General features: G+C 44.5%; 1 protein-coding gene across 1 annotated transcript in view; it reads left to right on the top strand.

The window, feature by feature from the left end:
- The first annotated feature begins 4,234 nt into the window (after positions 1-4,234).
- PDE10A (phosphodiesterase 10A) overlaps positions 4,235-18,255 on the top strand; it is a 171,821-nt gene continuing 157,800 nt past the window's right edge. The window contains exon 1 of the mRNA XM_005526937.3: positions 4,235-5,278. Within this exon, the coding sequence (XP_005526994.2) occupies positions 4,414-5,278 (865 nt within the window). The 5' untranslated portion in view covers positions 4,235-4,413. The remainder of the gene's footprint in view (positions 5,279-18,255) is intronic.

Raw genomic sequence — 18,255 nt, 5'->3', positions numbered from 1 at the left:
CTTTCCCCATAGTCTGTCCTATTTCTTCTTCTTCTTCTTATTATTATTATTATTTTTCCCTCAAGGAATTGGTCACAGACCATAGAATGGACTCAGGATATAAAGATGAGATAAGAGGATTTACCAGACAAAAGAGTGGGACTAGATAACAGATGAGTCACTGTCATTCTTAAAATGAAGCCAACAGAATTGGGAAAGAACAGGTGTTTGGTTTTAAGCTGTATTTAATACCAAAAAACCTTTGTTATAACTTGATTTTACTTTTTCCCCACAATGTTTTTCTTCAAGTATTTTGACTAATATTGCCAAATTATTGCCAAACAGTCTTACTTGCTGCTTTCAAACCAGGCCTATGCTTGTAAGTACAGTGCACCTGATGGCTTCAGTGACCTCCTGATGGCTTTAGTGTGCTGTGAATTCTGAATTCCTGGAAAATCACATTTATCCATGTAAATACATCTAAAATCCTTTGCTCATGTTGCATTGACACAGGGCATTTGTACCAGAGCCGTTGCACAAGGCTCAAGGGAATGCACCAGAGTATTTTATCTTGCCTTTTATGTTTCTGTGTTTTTAAAATCCATTTTTCTTCAGGGGGAGGGGATGTGTGTGGGAATGATGTAGCAAATCTCACTGTTTCATATTGGAGTGGGTGAGACTTCTCTGATAAATGACGTGAGTATATGGTTAGTACCAGAGTGGGATCAGTGACATCACTGCACTGTGGCAATGGAAATTTTGGTGCTGACTGACCAATGAAAACCCAGACTGACATTGATGACCAAATGTGATTCACCATTAATTTATCCCCAGGTATTGAGATGGCCATGAAGCATATTTAACTTGTCTGCAAGTCTGTATAATTTACAAATATAAATGTGGAGAGCGTGAAAATTTATTTTCACTGTCATCTAACTTTTCTCTGTGACTGCTTTTGCTTGCCCAGCCAAGAAGCAGGTGACCAATCAGGTATGAATTGCCATTTGTTAATTGTAACAAATAGTAATCAGATGAATAGTTTGTAAACAACCCTTAACCTGAAAGCTGCTTTTCTAGAATATCTGATCATTTCTTACAGATCAAAATGTATTTTTCCTGTTTGATGAACATACAGATACATATTTATGCATGCACTATTGACATGCCTTCTATAAATACACAGATATCCAGTCTGAGGCAGTGATATTTGAACAACTGCAGTTTAGATGAACAGCAATTGAGGAATTTATCATAGATTATCATAGTTAAACAAGATTTCCAGAATTATAAATTGATGATGTAAAGTTTCAGTAATTTACTTTTGATTCTGACAGAACAATTTGGAATTAATCTGTCTGAAGGACCTGCTTTAATTTTTTTGGGCAACTGGCTCTTGCTTTTTGTCAGTCATTTCAATCTGATAAGCTCTTTCAATTTAAACATTTTAGTATAAGAGTTTTTCTAATAAGAAATTTTTAATTGCTAAACAAACAGGCTGCAATAACAAAACACAATTCAATTCACTGAATTTTTGTTTCAATTAACAAAGCTTTCTCTTGGAGAATTTAAATATTCACTGAATCTCTAGTCCTTGTGCAGCAGTTTTCAGGGAAAAGCTCTCTGTGTAATGGTTGGACTTAAGGAAATAAAAGCATCTCACAAAAAAAGGCAAGTGAAATAGTTATTAAACTATTTTGGTAAAGGCAAATGTAGTAAGAGAAAGTGGATCACAAAAGCAGATTCAGTTTTCTGCTTTTTAGTTCAAGGTTTTTAGGCAACAGGTTTTACGAACCACGCGAATGGAAACAGTTTAGTAAAACCTGAGTATTTTGTTTTGTTTTGTGGGTTTTTTGTTTGTTTAATTAGTCTCTAGTCTGTTTTTGCATTCTAAATCTTTTTCAAACTGTATGGATTGTTTCTCACTGTTACTGAACATTCAGCTGGCTGGAAATGCACTTTAATTTGAGAGCGTTGCTATTTTCAGAAGACTATCTTTTTCAGTGTTACAGATTGATACATATAGACTTGAGCGGAGTTGGTGTGTTCTCTAGCATTAAAAGATGTCCTGAGATGATAAATATAAAACACTTGAACGATTTAAAATAAAACCCAAAAGCGTAGGTTTACACTGTTTTCAAAGCAGGAGTCGAAATTCGAAAGAGAGAGCCTAATTTTGAAGGGAAATAGGAAGACTACGGTAGTTCGATGAGGATTCCCGCCGACACCCGGACCCGGGAACGCAGCATCTGGAGCGGCGGCGGACGGCGCGGAGGTCTGATCTCCGGGAAGGTAGAGGAGCAAAACAGAATCTCCCGCTTTTCGGGTGCCCTGCTGGCAGCGGCAACACAAACATCTTTTCCGCCAGTATCTGCAACGATTGCGGCGCTGCCCGCTCCGTGCCCCCGCGGGGCAGCGCCCGCCCTGGCTGCGCCGGGACCCCTCCGTTCCTCAACAAAATCTGCTGCCAGCGGCACGGCGGCGGCCCCGCAGGGTGGGCACCGCCGCGGCGGTCGCTTCTCTACCCGCTGGCGGGGGAGAGCGCCGAGGGGATGCGTCGTCCACCTGGGGAGAGCGGGTCCCTCCGGCCCGCCCAGGGAGCTGCGGGGCAGGAGCCCCTGGCGCTGTGTCCTGCCGCGGCGGGATGTCACCGCGCCGGGCACCAGTGCCTCGCAGCCGGGCCCCAGAGGTGCCCCCGCGCTGGCGATCGGCGCCGCGGGTGCCCCGAGGGAGCTCCCGCCGGGCACCCGGGCAGCCCGCACTGAGCCCCCGTGCCCCCTCCGAGGGCGGGGAACGCCCCGCTGCCCGACAGCCACCGCCGAGCGAGGGGAGATGATGGCCGGGGGCCGCAGCCCCCGCCCGGGTGCGCGCCGCCGCTTCGGGGTGAGGGCAGGGACGCCAAGGGGTGCGCCGGCTGCCCGGGTGATGAACGACGATGGCCGGTTCCCGGAGCTGACAGCGCTGGGGGCGCGGCTGTCCCGGGAGGGGAGCTCGGCGGCGGGCTCCCCGCAGCCCTGGGGCTCCGGTCGTGCCGGCGGGCGGCGCGGAGCATCGGGTCTAGGGCGGCCGCGGTCCCGCTCGGCCCCGCCCGACGGGAGCGTCCGACCGGGCCGAGGGGAGCCCCATAGCCAATTGGCCATGCTGGCCACCCTTTCCTGCTCCTGGAGATGAACCCCGGTGGGCTCTCCTCCCGCCTCTCGGTAGCTGACGAACAGAGCAGAGGGAATTTAGGGCGAAAACGAAATACAAGCGGCGGGTGCTTTGAGCGCGGTCATCGGCCCCGCTCCAATCCGAGCCCGCCTCTGGGCTTCCCTTGGCCGGGCGTTCGGCCGGCGGCTGCCCCGCTGAGGGCCGCCGTAGCGCGGACCGCCGAGGCGCCGGGACGGGCGGGCTGCGGCCAGAATGGCGGGGTGGGGCGGCGGGGCGAGACCCCGAATGCCCGGGGACCCCAACGCGGGGTCGAGGTGGCGGCTGGCCAGGGTGACAGGCTCCGGTGGCGAGCGACGGTGCCTGTGCTTGCGGAGCAAGGCCGGTGGCAGCCCCGGAGCCACACTGCACCTGAGAGCAGGATCTGAGGCAGTCTCCGGGGAGCCGGAGGACTGGGGTTGAGGGCTGGGTGGCTGTCAGTGTGCCAAGTGGTGGGAAAAGCGAGGGGTAGCCAAAGCAAACACAAGTGATGCTGAGCGTCGGGGAGGGTCTGCTCATCTTCGTGTAGAAATGGTGTTGGATGCCCCACAGAAACGAAGGGGCAGCTCTCTAGCGTCTCCAGCCCAGGCACAGCAGGGCGTCTGCCTTTTGATCTCAGCAGCTGGAAACATATGTTTAAAATAATGACACCGCATAGGGAGGATCTTTTCCTCGTGTTTCTCCCTGCTTTCCCTTTAGGTAACCGCTGTGCCGTAGCTCCCGAGTGCGCGCCTAGCAGTGAGAGGAAGGGAGGGAGAAGGGAGGGAGAAGGGAGGGAGGGAGCCTGGGAAGCGCTGGCTCCACCAGTGGGCGTTTTCTGGCGGCCGGGGCTGGTGCTGGAAGCGGCACTGCAGTGACTGTATCTGCCTCTTTGCAGGCGAGCGCTCACATACGGGGCAATATTTGCCTTTCTTGAAGAAAATGCAGATTGTTGCCGTTTTCTTACTTTGAATGCGAGGTGGGAGCATGGGGAAAAGCGGACTTTAAAGGGGATCGAAACCGCTTGGCGGTCAGTAGCGCCCTGTCCCCTCTGGCCTAAAGGGGGAACGGAAATGTGAGGATTTTATGAGGGCGGGGAGCCGGGGTGCGGAGGAAATACTGCCCGGGAGTTGCCGGAGGGAACGCAGGACCGATCCGCGGTTGCCCCTTGTTCGGCTCCGTCCTTTTTCGGCTTTCCCTTTCGCTTTACTCCGGTATCTCTGCTAGACGTCCTGCCTTAAACTACCGCGAAAGGGAGGGAAGAGCGGAAGCATGTCCAACCCGGAGAAGCGGATCTTATCCCGCCCCTCGGCCCCCCTGGCTGCAGCGCCCGGGGAAAAGCCCGGCTCCGGCAGCCGCCCGCTACACTCCCATGGCCAGAGCGGTGGAGGTGGAGGCAGCGGCGGGTCTCCTCCTCCTCCCCCCGCTCCTGGAGGCGACTCGGCTGCCTGCAGCTCCCTCTCTCTCCTCCTAACAACCATCAGCAGCAGCAGGAGCCGCGCTACAGGCACAGCCTCCTCCGCCGTCTCCGCCAGCATCGTCTCTAGAGCGGCAGCGGCTCCTTTCCTCGTTCCAATCCCCTCCTTCTCCTCCGCTTCTCCATCTTCTTTTTATTTCTTGCCGCCGCCTCCTCGTTTCCCCTCCTCATTTTCCTTTAACCTCACAAGTCTCCAAGGGAGGGAAGGAGGAGGAGAGGCAGCGAGAGCGGCAGGAGGAGGAGGTGGAGGAGGAGGAGGAAGAGATGTTGGCGGAGCAGCAGCAGCAGCAGCAGCTCACTTGATCGCCCATCCAGGCGGCAGCGGCAGGAGGAGACTCTTCTGTTCTTCCTCCATCCAGGGCTTGCTGCTCCGTTCCGCAGCCGGCGGCCCCCGGCAGCACCACTCCCGGCTCCTCCTCTCCCCAGCCGCCTCTCGCCCGTGGTCCTGCAATTCCCTCGGTGCTGCAGCAGCAGCAGCCCGCGGCGACGGGATCCGAGGAGGCGACGGCCCCGGCGGGAGCAGGACTCCTAGGCGGCAGCAGCTGCAGAGAGGCGCCTTCTTCTCCTTCTCGTCTCCCCTGCTCCTAGGGCCAGACATGGAAGATGGATCTAATTCTGCAAGCTGCTTTAGGAGGTTTACGGACTGTTTCTTGAATACAAGTAGGTACCGGAGCGTTGTGCCCGGCGGCGGGGTCGCGCGTGGCTCGGGGGAAGGCGAAGGGCTGTGTCCGAGGCTGGGTGCATGCCTTGTGGAAAGGGCATTTCTTTGTGAGTGGGGGGGAGGCGAGGACACAAAGGGGCCGTATACGTGGGGCGTGCGTGGACGCATGGAGGAGCGGCCGGGTGTGTATTGAGGATGTACGGACAAAGGGGATGCTCGATGTAATTGAGTGCTCTTTGTGGGAGCTGGCTGTTAACGCCTCGAGGATTTCGGCATCATTCCGGGATCAGACAACTCTACGTGTATGTATGTCAGTCCTTTGCCTGGTACATGCTTAATTTGCTGAGGAATGACACGTAGGGGAATGGAGACTGTCCCCCCTACTTACTTGAACAGGCGATAAGGAAGCATTGTGGTATCGGCAATTGACAGAAAAGCGGCGGCGGAGGACCGAAAAGGGTGAAATGGATCGCTTCTTTCTGCATCCCCCGTCAGATCTGCCACGCGCGTTCACATTCCATATTTCTGATTCGGCTTTGGTACCGGGTGCCGCCTTCCCCTGGCCGCGGCTCGTTGTAAGGCGGGCCAGAAGCCCGAGAGGAAACATGTGCTCCTCGCTACGAGGGGCTGGCGCTGGAACGGGGATAGTGACCGGCTGGCGGGGAGGGCGGAATAAAGGGGGAATTGAGGCTCTCCACAAAGGGCGCCCCGCAGCCAGCCGTTCCCAAAGCCTCGCCGGCTCCCACCGAGCCCGAACGGGGGGGAAGGGCGCGGGGCCGCGGTCGCCCCGTGCCGGCAGGCGGGGATGGGGCCGGAGCAGCCGCTCGGCCTCCTCTCGGTGCGGGGCTCGGCGAGTGGGCTCCCCGTGCTGCCCGGGGGAGCCCGGCGGCAGCGGCCGCGGCGTGCGGGAGCAGGGAGGAGGCTTCGCATGGCACGAACTCCCCGTTCGCAGGGACGTGCGGCCCGGCTGCCCCTCGGGTGTCTCGGCCTCCCGGCTCCGAGGCGCTTCCCCGGCACGCCGCGCCCCGGCGGGTGCGCGCCCCGGGGCTGGGGTGGCCCCGGAACGGCGGGGGCTTCGGGCCGAAAGCGCCCGGGCTCTGCCTGCCCGTGTCCCCCCGCCAGCCCTCAGTTCCAGCGCCCCGCCGGGAAATGTGCTGGGGTTCGGTGTGGTCACAGGACTAAAGAATTTACAAACGGAGCATGTATCAGGGCTGAAATATATATACATAATATATATATAATTTTTTTTCCTAAGGAACTTTTTTTTTTTTTTTTTGCTTGTCTAGTATTTTGATGCTTAGGGCGACTTCTATCAGCTGTGGCTATATTTTCTTTTTGTGACAGCTCCTTAGTTTGTGGATCTATGCCTCGAGGTGTCCCTAGACTTGAATTTTAATCTATTACTATATTTTAATAAAGGTGGCTTTTTGGATGCAGGTGAACCGTGTATGGTCCATTGGGGGGAAATGAAAAGAACTCCAGAGATGTCCTCTGAAACCTCATTATCTGTTTTATTACTTACAGCTGTCTTGAGCACAAGAGCCTGCAAGTGTGGTAGTACTTGTGTTCCACAGTAGTGGTGAATAAAGATTGTTATATTTGCTGCGCTGTCTTTTTGCAACTTTATTCAATAGTTGAATATGATACAGAGCCACATACTTGCTTATACTTGAGACCTCAAGGGAATCCTAAACTCTTTCAGTTTTAATTTTCTTTGTGTTTGAGAGTGGTAGAATGCTGCCATGAGTGTGATACAACGCTGATGTTTTAAAAGAGGTGGTCTTGAGAGCAAGGAACTGAACCAGGGAATGTGTATCATGTAGGGCAATTCACTTCTATTCCAGACCAGGAAAAAGATTATGTGGAAAACATCAGCTTTGTTCAAAACAGCTTTAAAAAGCAGTAGTGAATTCAAGTTAAGCTATTTTATGAACTCTTGAACACAAGAAATTTGGTCGTCTTTCACTGATTGTGACCTCTGACTGAAGATTTTCCGGCAGGCAGGAAAGGAGCAGAATTATTCTTTCCCCTGTGAGTTTACTGACGTCTAAGAAGACATGCAGCCTCTCTCTGTGGAAACACTTTTCCATACCCCACAGCCCATGCTCATGAAACTTTCAAGAACTTAAAAGTCTGATATTCTCTGCTCCTCTTTTGAATTGATTGAAACTGACCAATGGGCTCAAAAGGTATTAGTGAGGTCAGACAGACGGATGGACAGACATTCACATGCGGTGTGTACGTACATGTGTACCCTTCCCTCCCTCCCAGAGTGATTGCATAAATCTGATTTCCTTAGGAAACCAGGCTGAAAAAAGGAGTGGAGGGAAGTCAAACAAGATACTATTCAGTTCCAGCGCAGCTACTGCAAAGAGCACTTGTCCAACTGTCTGGAGTGCTGTGCACAGTCCTGGTTACAGTGTGGCCGGAAGGCTATCATTGTTTTGAAGAGGATGAGATCATGTAAAATAATGAAGATAATGTTCTGTGTCTCATAGCTTTTGTTTCCTGAATTGTATTTTAAGTTCTAAATCATATCTATGTACATATATTTGTTCTTTGACTTTAAAGACAAAAAAAAAAACCCAAAAAAACCAGCCTTAAATATTTTTGCAGGGAATCTGAGGAGTTCTGTAGGAAAGAGAATTGAGATGAGTCCTTCTGGAAAGAAGATTTAAAAGTGACAGAATCCTCAAGAGTGGAAAACAGTGAAATTGCTAGAGATATATTCTTCTTTTATCTCTGAGCTCTTTTGTTTGACTTGCATGTTCTCCAGTCAGGATTTTGTTAAAAGGTTATTATTATTAAAATTTTAGATTCTGCAGTACTCAGTTTGTGCCATATCTGGCTATTTTACTTATTAAAATTCCTAATGAAGCCCTGGACTGCAGAAGCTTATATGAACTTTGTGTGGTGTATGTTGTTTTCCTTAACTGTTTCAAGTCTTGACGTATAACACAGTGTTTTCAGAAACTTTTAGTATTGAACATCCTGGATCAATATTCCAGTAGAGTTCTGCCATATTTAGAATACTTCGAGTTGCCAGGTATTCCAGTATTTCAGATTTCCAGGAAATGTCTTGCCTTTAGGGAAACATCCCATCTTCCTTCCACATTCAAGGTCTCTCATGGTGCAGGTGTAGCATATATCATCTGAGGTGTCCCATGAGTCTGCTGGCAGGTATGAGCTCTTTAAAATGTCTGGGCTTTCTGCTTGTCAGAGAATTGTCAGTTTGTTTGTATTTTTATTATAGGCAGTTGCCTTTTGTTCTGGCTCTTTTAGTCCATACCTTCACATGCCAGATGCTAAGACTTTCTGACTAAGCAGCACTCTAAGAAAGAATATACGTAGTAAGATCTGTTGTTCAGGAAGAAAATAGCGATTAAAATATAAATAATGTCAAAAGTGTTCCTGTTACTTGATCTAATGGAAAAGTTAATCTTGTCTTGACTCTTGTTTTTCCTGGTATGTGTATTCATTTTTTAGCAGTCAGGGTGTTCTAAGTTAAATGCTGATGTTCAGCAATGAATCCCTTGTGTGAAGGTGGACAGAATTTGGTTTTCCAATTAAATCACGCTTAAAATTTAGAATATGTAAGAAATGAAATTGTCTCTGTTTTTCACCCCATGGATTCTGACTCCAGGTTAATTGAAAGCAAAATTATCACTAAAGTAGGATACAGTTAAGATAAGTGATATCATTCAACAGCTCCCATCAGGACTCGTGTTTCACATTTTGCATTAATGTATAGGAACACCATGTATCCTGGTCTGCAGCATTGCCATTCTACTTCGTGGGATAACGGAACACTACACAGGGCAGACAGCAAAGAATGGCACAGACAGGTAATGAAAACCATGAAAGCACAAGAAGTTAACAGTGGAGAGGGGCTTTCTTTTCCAAGCCAAGTATTTTTACAAATGGTTGTCTGTGAAACATGCTGTTTACGTTTGGAATATCTAATGTTCTGTCCCTTTGACTCCTCAGCTCTGCTGCCTGTGCCTGATGGTTTGGGAGTACCTAGCACTCATAAGCCTTGAGAGAGGAGTAGCGCCTTCTCTGTTAACTCAGGAACCTTCCTGCTCCTGTGAGATGGACTGTGGAAGGTGTGACTATGCGCAGTGGGATAGTTTAGAAGAGCTGGGAGATGGTTTCTGTTTGCCACTTGTGTGAGGAGGATGGCAGCTTATTTAATATTCTAACACAAGGCTGTCGCCTTCATCTACCCCATTTGTGTCCTTCTCCCTTTTTGCTTGTGTTTAAGCCACTGTCATGGACATGGTGAAAACCTGAGGTGTAAAGATGAGTTTTTATTCAACATGTACGTGACTTAGTGACTTGATTTTGAAACAGTCATGTGAATGCTTATTTGCACTAATGATCCAGGGCATATACCTGACTGACTTGCTTTTATGTCATCTGTCATACAGATCAATACAACAGTAACTTCTGCTTAGTTTTAGGATTCTGTGCCATTTTCTAATACAAATAGATTATAACCAACATTCTCTCAATATTATGGAATTGTGGAGTCACTTTTTGATTCAGGAAGTTAAGAATGTGAGTCTGAGTGAGTGGATTTTTACTTGGAAATGGCTTATGCAGCTTGTTGATTATGTTAACCTTGGCTGTGTTTAAAATAGTATTTCAGATTGAGTTTAGTATCAGCTCATTTTTTTAATGCTGCTTTAAAAAGTGTGTAAATTTCAAGTCATTCTGTTTAATACTTGAGCATTCGATTTTTTGTGTGTTTTATAATATTGCAGTTTTTTCACTGTTGGCGCTATTATCGCATTTTAAAAGAAAACTAAAATCGTAAGTAAAAAATATATAGAAAAAGAAAAAAGGCTGTTTGAGGATTTTTTAATTTTTATGCTCCCTCTGCTGGCTGTTTCAGTTACAAGTACCTGTACTCAAACATTTTTACTAAATCTGGTTTTACTTTTAATGCTTTATCAAATAAGTAGTAAAGTGTACTGATTTCATATTTTTTAAAATATGAAAAAAATGCATAATTGTTGAATGAAGAAACACTATTTGCAGGAATGGGAAGTCTGACACTTTTTTTTTCTGGAACAGTGTTTCATTTTTTTTAATACCTCATATTAATTTTAACTCTTGTTCTAAAAACAGTTGAACCTTTGGGTGTGTTGGTCACATCTTTACTAGTAATTTTCACAGAAATAACAATTTATATATTTTTCCAAACGATTTGTTTATCTGTTTCATTTGTTGTAACAAACTTATTGTCCAGCTTTGAAGAACAGCTGTGATAAAATGTAAATAGTTATGCTATGTTTTGTTAAATTGAAAAAAGATAAAATTCAGTCATGAGTTTGACTTACTTCTACATAATTAGCAGCAATGCTGCACTCAAAGTGTTATGCAGATGTAAGGGATAATTTCTTAAGGTACTGTTTTTTTATAGTAGTGTACAATAGTGTTCATCCAAAATATTTATAGCACCCAAAAATTGTAATTTCTAGGAACTTCAGAGATTACATACAAGGGTTCCTTTATATATTATAGAAATGGAGCCATTTCATTCCCCCTGTGGGTGTCAGCGATGGCTAAAGCAGTTCAGCGTTTCTTGCTGGTATTTCTGCTGAAGTTCCCGGCTGCTCGGTGGTGTGTCCTCGCTGGTGCTGGTGCTTGGCTTCCCCCGGCCGGAGTTTGAAGAGTGCCACCTACTGATTGACAGCTCCGAGAGCGCTGCTGCCTTTGCCACCTGAAGGCTCTGGCAGCTCAGCCTCACTTGGCTTGGGGATGTGACAAGTCGATGCAGTTGAACCTGGCAACTGTGTGAGTGTGAAATCAAGTCTCAGCTTTGAGCTCTGCTATTAAATGATGCAATTTATTTATTTTTTTCCTAAGTTGTTTCAAGGTGAGGAGGCAGGATTTTCATCCTGCCAGGTGGGCTTCCCTTGCCATCTTTGTCCCCTGTTAAAAGCTTGTGAGAAAGTGTCATATTTCTGTGGTTTCTTCATCACTTCTTGTCAAGCTGTCATAATTAGTGTGGGAGGAATCGGCCTGGCTGGTGTTTATGGAGGACTTTTGCTATGCCAGACAATGTGTTGCACAGTCAAATGAGGCCGTTCAAAAGGCAGGTAACAGACTCGCCACCATGACTTTGTTCACAGATGAACATTCTGGAATGCTCATGATGTGTTTGTTTTTGCAGGAGAGAAGGACGTTTTGGTTAACAAGTCCTAAATTTTTACAGGAAAGTCATGCATTAATTTTTAGCTTAGTGCACTCTAAGAACGCTTTATTTCAACATTCAAGTATGCTAATTATGTCTTTTAAAAAAAACTTGGCAGCTACAAAATGTATCATTTACATACTTACAAGGACCTCCTTTATTTCAAAGTTCTTTTAATATATCTTTTCATGGTGATTTGTTGCTGCAGGATGACTTTCTTAATTCCAGCTCCTAAGCACCTTGTCACAGGTGGCATTAAGTACAAAAAAATATTTGTTTTACAAATTTCATATTCTTTTGGAAAACCATTGATAGCAGGTTTTAGTCTGTGTGAGGTTTTTAAGAATAAAATGTCACATCATTAAGAGATGCCAAATCTTATAGCTCAAAAGGACTTGAATTGTGGACAGTATATTGCCTGAAGACTTTCTGAAGTAGTTCTGATTCAAGAATATTAAAAGATAAAGGTTTTGAATATTATTTACTGCTTTCAGAGAACCCATAGTAATGTTATTGGTATCTAATGAAAATAATAATAAAAATCCTCAATGTAGCAGCAGCATTAGTAATTTTGCCTTCTTTTGTGCTGGGACTCAAAGAAGACACTGTCAGGGTCTCAGACCGGTTAATCCACCTTCCGTCTTAAAACTTTTAATTTTTTCATTAGCTCTTATTGATCTGATTTCTTGTTTCTGAATTATTCAGCCAATAATTATTTCAACATTCTTCCTTCCTCTCTCTTTCTACTTGCGTCAAAAAGAAATCCCCTAGTGTCAAGCCACAAATACTTCCTTAAGTAAAAGGAAGAAAACTTTTGCATCTGAAGTTCTAACAACTTTGTATAGAAACCTCATATCTCTAATTCTTCTGACCCATACATACCCAAAATAGTGGGTATTTGTAGCTGCTGACAAGTGCTTCTGTGCTTACCTCAGTAATACTACTTGATTTGCTTCGCCCTGTGGGGAATTTTCCACATTGGCAGGAAAGAAGCCACTTTCTTTGTCATGTATATTTTAGTAGCATTTCTACAACATTGTGGTTCAGAGAATAAGATGCTTAGCTTGAATTATGGTGGCTAAATGTGCATCCTTTTTATTCTTTTGTAGTTTTCCTCACTGCCTAGTTTTTTATATCTCCACTGTATTTCTTCTATAGTGTCTTATTTTATTTGCTTCCAAACTGGGTAAAACTACTTCCCTTTCTTCTAAAGGTCTTTGGCTTAGTCTTAAAAAAAGAAAGAAAAAAGAAAAAAAAAAAAGAAAATGTCTCAGTATTTCACTAAAAATTTTGTTCGCTAACACATAACCGTTGAGTTTATGATAACTCATTCTTTTACTTACACTGTGTTTTTTGTGTTTATATTTTGGTTTCCTTTCATGCATATGCGCATACCTTGGCAGCTTCTCGAGAGTGAATTCTTTTTTGGAACATAGCTCTGTCGGCTGTCCTTTCTTTGCATGCCTGTCTTTCGGTTATATTGTAATTTCAGTTTTATATTACTTCCCCCTAGTCCACCCATAAACATTTTTTAGCTGATGTTTCCTTTTTGACTGCTGGATTGTGTTGATTTTGTTTCTTCCTGCAGTGGTTGGGTGTCTTATACTGTCCTTTTTACAGTGGTTTTTTTTTCCCCAACTACTTCTGTTGTGTGAAGGCACTATGGCGCTATTCTTCTTCTTCTGGTATGGTTCACTTAAACAGTATTGTCTGGATATTTTTTTTTGGTAAGAAGAAATTTTGCATGGTAGTTTGAGAACGCTCATGATGTGCTCTGTATTTACGGTGACTCATTATATTTCCTAATCCGCCACTGTCTGCCCAGCCCAAAGTGTGATGTCAGTAGAAATTTTTTCTTGCTTTTTTTTCAGCACACGTAGGACTGATGCAAGTTACAGTTTGATGTAACAGGAAACTGAACTCATCTGTTCTCAAAACAGGCGCTGCCTTTGCTAATATGCTCAGGTTTTGTCATGCTAGGTTTCTGTGTCTCGTTCTTGAGAGCAAATTGCCTTTGTGTGGATTTGTCCCAATGTTTCTGTTTCTTCAGACTTTGGTTTTCACCAGTTCAGACTCCTGAGACAACTGCTCTTGGAAGCTGCTTTTTAATGGATCTTAAATGTTAAGTGTAGTTTTGTGGCCTTCAGCTCATGATTAGGAATGCAAGAAGGTCTTGGGATTAGAAGTGTCATTTTGAGAAGTGCTTTGAAGACATCAGAGGGAATGGGTGACCTGCAGGCTCCAGTGTTTATAGAACAGTACAACTTCTGGCTTAGCTCTTGTGATGGTAGAGACAACAGAATCATTTGGCATGTTGCAGGAACTTTTGTAGACTTTTTGTGGGTAGGAATGTGCTTGTAGATTGCGTGTTTCTTTCAGACCTTTTTTGGACTTTTGTTGGAGCTATATGCAATGCTCATGCATTTGAACTAAGCACAGATGATGTGGGCTCAAGCTTTAGTCCTGTCTATTCTGCTTAATTTCTAGTGAGCTTCTCGGTCCAGTCTAGACTGATGCCTAATTGCATGTGTTGGGAGTAAGCAAATGCAGACCGTTCCCAAACAGTACTGGGAATTATACTTGCATCTTCCCAGCTTGTGAAAGCAGAAGGGTTTAGCTTTGCAGACACAAACTGTGTCATGCCCCCATACTTTGTGGTTAAAGATCAGGCTCTGTGCTGTTTTAATTACTTGTTCAGGGACATAGTTCAATGGAGCAGCAGAGGACCCAAACAGTCTGAACTGTTTGTGGCCATAGGCAGACCTTGTTTCTACACATCAAGTTCTCCTAGGGAATAAGCCACAGGTTCTACAAAGTCCTGAATGAAAGATGCGTGCAGTGAATAAGGGACCATATTGGAGGACATGGCTTGCTGCCCGAGTCAGCACAGTTATTTATATTCTCTGTCTTTGTTTCCTGAACTGGCTGCTTTGAAAGGGTCTTTGGAGGTTGTGACTAAAATGTGTATATTGATAGGAGAACAAGATGCAAAGTTGGTCACTTGGCAAGGATGAATGAAGTGTGTGTGGTGATATTACATATCTTAAATTAATGAAAGATGGTGGAGACTTGTCCATCTGTGACAGCAGTATTGAAGGGACAAAATTCAGGAACAGAATGGGTAGAAGGCTGGAATGGTAAGAGGTGTTTAACATTTTTATTGCTCAAAGGAATGCAATTACAGCAGAAGAAAATGTTCATCCTTATAGGGAAAGCTATTTATAAACTTTAAGAGATTTCTTTTGGAGTAGATGAAAGGCTTGATATGTAAATATCTCCCAGCAAATTATCAAATTTCAAGGGAATCTCTTCAATGAAGTATAAGATTTGACTGAAGTAAAAGATTACTGTTTTTTAAGTGTGAGTGTTTTTTTTCTTTTTAATGTCACAAATGCTTTCTTTCTGCTTAACTATTAACTTTTTCCTCCTAGCAACAACATAAGTGTGCATGGTGAATCTTATATACTTTATGAATGTGCTAACAGATAATATTTTAATTTATTTCTTTACTTTTTGCAGCTTATTATTATCTTCATGAATAGGCCAGCTGCTACTTGACAATCTTTTGTTTATGCCAGCTGAGAATGTCCTTTACCATTGTTTTTTAAGGTCGCTCTGAAAGTTTCACTGTTCTACCCCATGTGGTTTTTGTTTCCTTTTCCCTTTTTTCATTTTTTTTTTTTTAATGCTTTAATTGTAGTTTAATAACTGATCCACCTTGTTCCTGCTTTTTTTTTCCCAACAGTTTATTACAGTGTAATTCTGGCTACATGTAGAGCACATGCCCTTCTCTGTCTTTTAACATGAATGGCCTTGGGTGGCTCTGGCCGTGGATATGTTGTGAGTATAGCTAACATCACTGTGGTTGGCTGCTTTGATGATGGTGACCTCGTACTTGTCCATGACAAGCCTTGGTTCTTGTTTACAAGATGATGTTGCAGGTGTTACCTTCTGATTTGACTGCAAGGCTAATTTTTTGTTTGTTTTTCTTCATTCAGCTGTCTGTACTTCTTTAAAAAATATGTTGAACTACTCTCTTAACACTTTGCAACATCTTGTTTTAACAACTCGTGTTTGAATCAAAGCAACTAGCCATTCTGCTGTGCCAAGAAACACTTCTTCCCAAGCACTTCTAAAAAGGAGGTTTTTGTTTCTCTTGTTTCACAATTCTTTCGCTGTTTATGGAGCTGAAGGGAGGAATGGTAAGGAAGTTGAAATTTGCTATATATATCAAAATTGAAAAGAGAACATGAAAACAATTACACAGTTGTATTGAGCAATATTGGAATTTTTGAATTCTTTTGCCAGAACAGAATTGTTTAAGCTTTGTTTAAATACAGTTCTGTTCTGAACTTCACTTTGGAACTTAAACTTGAGTTGACAAAATGATTTTAAATCGTCTATAAAGACTTTAATATTTGCTTAAACCCATATGATTTTGGTATGTTTTAGATGTCAGAGATGAGCTCCTGCAGGTCTACTAGTGGCAACTGAGATACCTAACCTGTGCTTCTTTTCTTGAAGTAACTACCAGCTCAGCAGAGGTAGCAGGAAAAAGGCTCAAGCGCATGGTTTGGCTTCCTAACCTGTGATACTCGCAGAGGTGGAGGTCTGCTGAGTTGCTGAGCTGTAGGCTGCTGTGATGGGTGAAGAACTGCAAAGGTGACCTTGGGTCCTACTCATGTACTGGTAATCTCTAGAAGCAGATTGCAAAAGGCTGTTAGGAGCAATGAGGGCATAAACTGTTACACTGCCTGGCTTCATTCCCCTTTCTGTCTGTTAATTCTGGAGCATGTCTGATCCCAAAGCAGGCTGTTTCAGGGGGATGAGATATGCTAGGTGCTTGGTGACTCTTTCTGGTGTAGAGTAAGTTTTCTAATAGTTCACTTCCTGAATAAGTTCAGGAAGTGGAATTTGTGGAGTCAAAGGGTCACTGGTGCTGATGGGAAGCCTGGTGACATGTCAGCCTGTTGCTGGGAGCTGATGCCAGGATAACCCCTTTCATCAGCAGCTCATCTTAGATCAACTTAGCTGTGCTTGGTACACTTACGCCATAGTTTCGTGGTCACTTGAGTTCACATAAACTAACCCTCCTGTTTAAATAAATGGACTAATGGACTAATTATTCCTCCTTAAGGCTGCTCTTTCTATACATGAGTACTCCTCCCCTTGTGCAGGCATGTTTAGGGGTTGGAAGGATATGTTTAAAATATGTTATTTAACATGGAAGATGAGGATATAGCATGATCTATTTAATGCAGACTTTGCCATCTTGGAAGTCAGCTTTATGAAGGTTGCTGCTTATAAGCTCAGGTGTTTGTTTTTTTTTTTGTTTTTTTGTTTGGTGTTAGTTTTGTTTTTTTTTTCCTCACAGGACTTTTATTTCTTTTGTAATTTTGTTTCAGTACTTTCCCCACCCAGAATGTGCATGATGTTGACAGGAAGTGTTACTTGGCAACTTTTTTTTTTTTTTTTTTTTTTTTTTTTGTAGCAACCCCCAAATCCTTCTAATTCTACTGTGAAGACATTTTACAAAGAGGGACTTGCTAGTTTTCTTTTGGGCTTTTCTACTGGTGGTGGTTGCATGAAGGTTTTTTTTTTTGTAGAATCATAGACTATCCTGAGTTGGAAAGGACCTGCATGATCACTGAGTCCGATTCCTGACCCTGCACAGAACAACCCCAAGAATCACATAATGAGCCTGAGAGCATTGTCTGTGTGCCTCAGAACATTGTCCTAACACTTCTTGAGCTCTGTCAGGCTGGTGCTGTGACCATTTCCCTGGGGAACTGTTCCAGTGCCCAACCACCCCCTGGGTGAAGAATCTTTGCCCAATATCCACCCTAAACCTCCCCTGACACAACTTCAGGCCATTCCCTCAGGTCCTGTCACTGGGCACCAGAGAGAAGAGATCAATGCCTACCCCTCCTCTTCCCCTCATGAGGAAGCTGTAACTGCAGTGAGGTCTCCCCTCAGTCTCCTCTGGGCTGAACTGACCAAGTGACCTCAGCTGTTCATCATGTATCTTCCCCTCGAGGCCCTTCACCATCTTTATTGTCCTCCTTTGGATGCTCTCTAATAGTTTTATATCCTTTTTTTGTGCTATGGGGCTGTAATAATCTCTTGTCACTAGCATATTACTGAAGAATGGAAAAGGAAAGGGATTAGGTAGAAGTACAAGAATATTCACTATTTTTCTTCGTTAATGGTTGGAGATAACCTGAAATAATTATACCCACCACCCCTGCCCAGCCCCTGCCCCAAGCACTGAGTGAACACAGACTAGTTCTCTCAACAAACCTGGAAGTTTGTAAAACCAGGAAGTTGCAATGAGCAACTCTGTCATCTTTCCAAGCAGCTGAGGAAATCTTAACAAAGCAGATGAGTGGCTACAAAGTAGAAAAATGGCAGAGCCACAATGGCTTCTAATCTGGGGATCCCTCTGTCAGACCACATGGTTTTAATGATCCAAGTAGAATGTTGCTTTAGCTTCCTGTGATTTAATTTGTGTTTGTGTCTGTCTTTTTCTGTAAACAGCTCCCAGATGCTGGGGATCTGGGAGCTTTGGATGAAAAAAATAATTCTCTTCAAGGGCAACAGAGAAATCACTTTAAATGTTCTTGCATTGAAAGCATGAAGTATGAGGTAATTATTAGTTTTGATTAGATCTATTTATGCTACTGCCACTTTTCTAAGTTACATTTTAATTGAGGAAAGAATTAGTGTTTTAGCAGATAGCATTATATATAATATATAGTGAGAAATGGTAAAAAC

Source organism: Pseudopodoces humilis, chromosome 3 (genome assembly GCF_049639895.1).
Source record: "Pseudopodoces humilis isolate 2021_Gansu_Grassland_sample_001 chromosome 3, ASM4963989v1, whole genome shotgun sequence".
In the NCBI taxonomy this organism is placed as follows: domain Eukaryota; kingdom Metazoa; phylum Chordata; class Aves; order Passeriformes; family Paridae; genus Pseudopodoces; species Pseudopodoces humilis.
Note: the sequence above shows the minus strand (reverse complement) of the source record. Positions and strands in the feature narration are given on the sequence as shown.